This window comes from Gossypium hirsutum, chromosome A07 (assembly GCF_007990345.1).
Source record: "Gossypium hirsutum isolate 1008001.06 chromosome A07, Gossypium_hirsutum_v2.1, whole genome shotgun sequence".
NCBI lineage: Eukaryota > Viridiplantae > Streptophyta > Magnoliopsida > Malvales > Malvaceae > Gossypium > Gossypium hirsutum.
The window spans coordinates 44,994,158-44,998,249 of NC_053430.1; the positions used below are offsets into that span (position 1 = coordinate 44,994,158).

The 4,092-nt window shown below is 36.5% G+C and overlaps 1 protein-coding gene across 1 annotated transcript; it reads right to left on the reverse strand.

The window, feature by feature from the left end:
* Positions 1-366: 366 nt before the first annotated feature.
* On the reverse strand, positions 367-3,856 carry LOC107955257 (probable pectate lyase 20). Its single transcript, XM_016890998.2, has 6 exons — positions 3,631-3,856; positions 3,424-3,477; positions 3,172-3,243; positions 1,282-1,924; positions 1,089-1,192; positions 367-993 (listed from the first exon to the last, which is right to left on the reverse strand). Exons 1-6 carry the CDS (start codon positions 3,735-3,737, stop codon positions 633-635), a joined length of 1,341 nt encoding a protein of 446 aa, XP_016746487.1. The 5' UTR covers positions 3,738-3,856; the 3' UTR covers positions 367-632.
* Positions 3,857-4,092: the final 236 nt, after the last annotated feature.

Genomic DNA, 4,092 nt, shown 5'->3' on the forward strand with positions numbered 1-4,092 from the left:
TTGAAGTAAATTATTTCTGATTTGATTGTGGATTCTTAAAATTTTAAACAAATAATTAAACCTTCAGGTTTATTTATGTTCATGTTATTAGTTATCTATAAATGAACATGTAGAGTATGATTGAAAGATACGTAAATTTTACTTTTCAATAGATTGAAAGAGGATTGAAGCTTAATCCTCTAATGCAAGCAATGTGAACCATTATAGTTTACATGCAAGACAATGTCCTTAAAAGCAATACTCACAAGTCACAACATGATTTTTTTCCTTCATGTGCAACTTATGTGCTAACTAATTAATCAAAGAAAAAGAAATACAATGACCCAAATGCTTAAAAATAATCTAAAGGACTAAAGAGAAGCAATGTAGAAGTAAACACCTCATGGCACCTTAGAGAGAGGCCAAGGTCGATCATTGGCATTCTATGGCAAGTGAAATGTTTTTGGTATATGAGGGAGCGAAATAAGGACAATTTCTACAAATTTTTGTATACTTGTCAAAAGGGATTGATCAGAATAATATATAGGGCCGAAAACTCAGGGAATAGAATACTACTATATAAAATGGTATATATATTATCTAAAGGAAAATGAGTTTTGTTTCCATCTTCTGTACGGAGGAGTAGCAAAGAACTAACACATGAAACCACGGCGACAAGACAGGGCGCCTGCATTTGAAGTAATGGTGCCAACTAAGGAAGACGATTTGGCTGCTAAGCTAGAGGCCTTAGCGTAGCTGGCTGCTGCTCCTGCTCCTGATGGAGTGAAATATGCTCCATTTAAAAACATGTCTCCTTCTGACCTCCAATTCCAATGTCTCCATTTACTCTTCGATCTCTCCACTCTCTTTGTAACCTCTTTAGCAAAGCGGTTGAAAGGGGCAAGGTATCGGTTGCCCTGGCTGTTAATGGTGGGGTTTGCACTTCCACCAATGGCATACATCTCCCAGTGGGTGTAGTCGTTGTTCACTACATGAAAATATCCATGTCTACACCTGCAACATTTGGCAAAGATGGTTGAGTCAAGGTTAAAAAAGAGAAATTACAGTAGCGACCAAATTTAAGGATGCTTTTTTATTTTTTTTTTTACCTTGGCATTCTTTGGATAAGACCCTCACCGAAATGGTTATAAGCAACGGTCACTTGCATCTGCTTGTCTCTTACGTAAGAATCACTATGTCCCAACAACATAACCTATCATCGAAGTACTTGGACGAATTAGTTTAGTCGTTTAAAAACATAAATTTAGTTCAATATTGATAAACCGATGTGAATATTCTGACCTCGTTGTGGTGGGTGAAGTAGTTGTTTGAGATGGTAATTGCAGTGGAACCCATTATAGCATCAATGAGTCCATCAGCACAGTTAGAGAGTGAATTATGGTCAACCCAAATATGGCTTGCCCCAAAGATGGAAATGCCATCCCCATCAGCCATGGTCCTCCACCCGTAATGAGATGGGGAGCTTCGAACCATGGCGTTGCCGGTGGGCTTACAATCATGAATGTGGATTCCATGGATGATAATATTAGTGACATACTGGATGGTGATGCAGGCCCCATTAGCGATATGCACATTGGCACCACGACCATCGATGGTCTTAAAACTGTTCATTATAAGCTCCTGCTTCAACCTGATGACCATGTCACGCTTGAACACGATCCAAAGTGGGCGGTCCTGGATAACAGCATGGCGGAGGGTGCCTGGTTTGGGGTTCACAGGGTCGTCATCCCTAGGGTCAGTCACCACATAGTACCTCCCATCACGACCACCAATGGCGTTGCGTCCAAAGCCAATGCCACAGTTGGCAAGGTTCTTTCGCCTGAGATACCAATGCAGATCACATCGCCAGCAATCATCAACCGGATTCCCTGTTCCACATGAGAAATATCCCAATTTCCTCCTCTTTGTGCTATTTCTTATGCTCCTGCACGATTACCATAACATCATCATATATGTTGCTAGATTAATTAAATGAAGTGAGTTAATTAAGCATGTGGAAATTGGAATAGGATTAAATGATGATGGACAAAATAATGTGAATGAATCTGTTGAGTTGAGTTGGCCATGTGACATTTCGTGGGAGATGTACATACGGTCCATACGGAAAATTCGATATAATATTATTTTCTAAACTAGATTTTGCTACTTAAGGAAAATAGTAGTAAATGATAAGGAGGAAACCAGTTCCTGCCTGCTCCTGTTTCTATGTTTTCCGTCGGTGCGAAAAAAACAATAAAGGCAATTAAAAACATTAAAATTAAATACGATGGTGGCGGTGTCTATGAATTCAACTAGTTTTGTCAGTTATATGCAGCTACGTCAGTGTGGAACTTGATTCCCCATGTTTTTATTTACCATGCATCAAAATTAAGACAGATCTGTCTTTACAAATTTCTTTGTCTGCCTTCACCATATATATAAAGTTTACTTCATGTTATTATTTTTCTAAGATAAAATTTTAACAATTATTATAAAAACTTTTTATTAAAATTATACTAAAAGGAATCATTTTAACAATTAGAGATTTTATGCCTTTTTACTGCATGGAATTCATAGTACTACTTACTACCACTGTATAAGTTATAAAGTAAATGCTGTGGAGCAAAAGACAAACTGTCATTAACAACTAGGTTGCTTCCTGCATTATTAATTTTGTTTTTCCCTTTAAGGTCCCTTTTTTTTTTAATGAAAGATAGGGAAAATCCAACATGAAATAGGTGTGAACTGAAGATTTGACCTTGGAGAATGATAAAATGTAAGAGAAACTAAAATTTACAGTAAGGTTGAAATTAGTGGTTAACACTTCTAAGTTTCATTGACAGCAACTTAAAACGAAAATTAGATATGGACGTGTACGTGTGAAGATTTGACCCATCCTTTACTTAGTTTTGACTGAATTCTATAGAATGAAACACATTTTTGACTACTCATGTAAGAAAGAGAAACAACAGACAGTGGGAAAAAGACCTGTCAGACACAACACATATTAGGGCAAGTGTGAGGGGATCCATGTGAATCAATCAATCCTCTTCTCAAATTTCAAACATTTAATGCAATGTTTATGCTATAGATTATTTTCTCAGGAATGAAATAAAAATATTCATGAATTTGTTCATCTTAATGCAAAACTAGAATGAAAGTTAAGTTAGAAATATATGTGGGGAAACTCACATATGCACCATTGAAGCAATTTCCTCTGGATTGTCGACTGAGTGCTCATTTATCCATTGCTCATCCTCCAACCTGTTCCAATAAAGAAACTTGGTCAACCCCAAAATGCATTAAAACGAAACAATGAAAAGCAAAAACCAAGTAATGCATGCAATGCAAAAATAATTATAATAAAATCAAAAGGGCCTTTTAGTATTTATTTTTCAGAGCCAAAAGAGGCTGGTAGGAGTTAGTTGATCCAATCTAACTCACCCCTCTTCCATTGATGAGTTTTTCAAGCCCTGCAACTTGTTTTCTTCACTGAGCCTGCCATTACAAGCACCACAAAAATCAGAAGAAAACAAAAACCAGTTGCATTGAGAAAAAGTACGTTTAATGTTTTCCTTGACTGGAGAAGCTAAATGAAACAGAGGGGGAGAGCACTGGAAGACGAGCTGATTGTTTCCCGGGAAAATGTACCTTGAATTCAGCTCTGTTTTCTCTGCTGAGGCCTTGACACAAACGAAAAACAAAATAAACGTTACAAGCAAAGCAAACGAAGAGAGCAATCTCTTAGAAATCCCCATCTCTGATAATTTCTCTCTGTGTGTTCAATTTTTGCTGTTTGGATTATATGAAAATGAAGGGGAATGAAGATGAGAAAGAAAGAAAGAAAAAGAAATATGGAGTGTATTAAAAAAACACAGATAACGTAGTCTTTATATAGGGAGATACAACGACAAATAAAATAAAATAAATAAATAAAACAAAGTTAGATTGGATCTTCGCCATCGGCTAACTCCGTGAAGTCAAATTAAACTTTTTTATATATATATATATATATAGTGGCAAATTAACCTCTCTGTTTTTCTTCATTCATTTAATTAGTTTCTAACCAGGGCCTTCCCACTTGCCTCAATTAACCGTCGCTAACTGAAAGAA

Excerpts from the sequence above, each read along its gene's own strand:
- LOC107955257 (XM_016890998.2), bottom strand. The coding sequence starts at position 3,737 with ATGGGGATTTCTAAGAGATTGCTCTCTTCGTTTGCTTTGCTTGTAACG. Across the intron at positions 1,193-1,281 it reads ACTTCACCCACCACAACGAG|GTTATGTTGTTGGGACATAG; the intron begins GTCAGAATATTC and ends CTTCGATGATAG. Across the intron at positions 994-1,088 it reads CTTATCCAAAGAATGCCAAG|GTGTAGACATGGATATTTTC; the intron begins GTAAAAAAAAAA and ends CAAATGTTGCAG.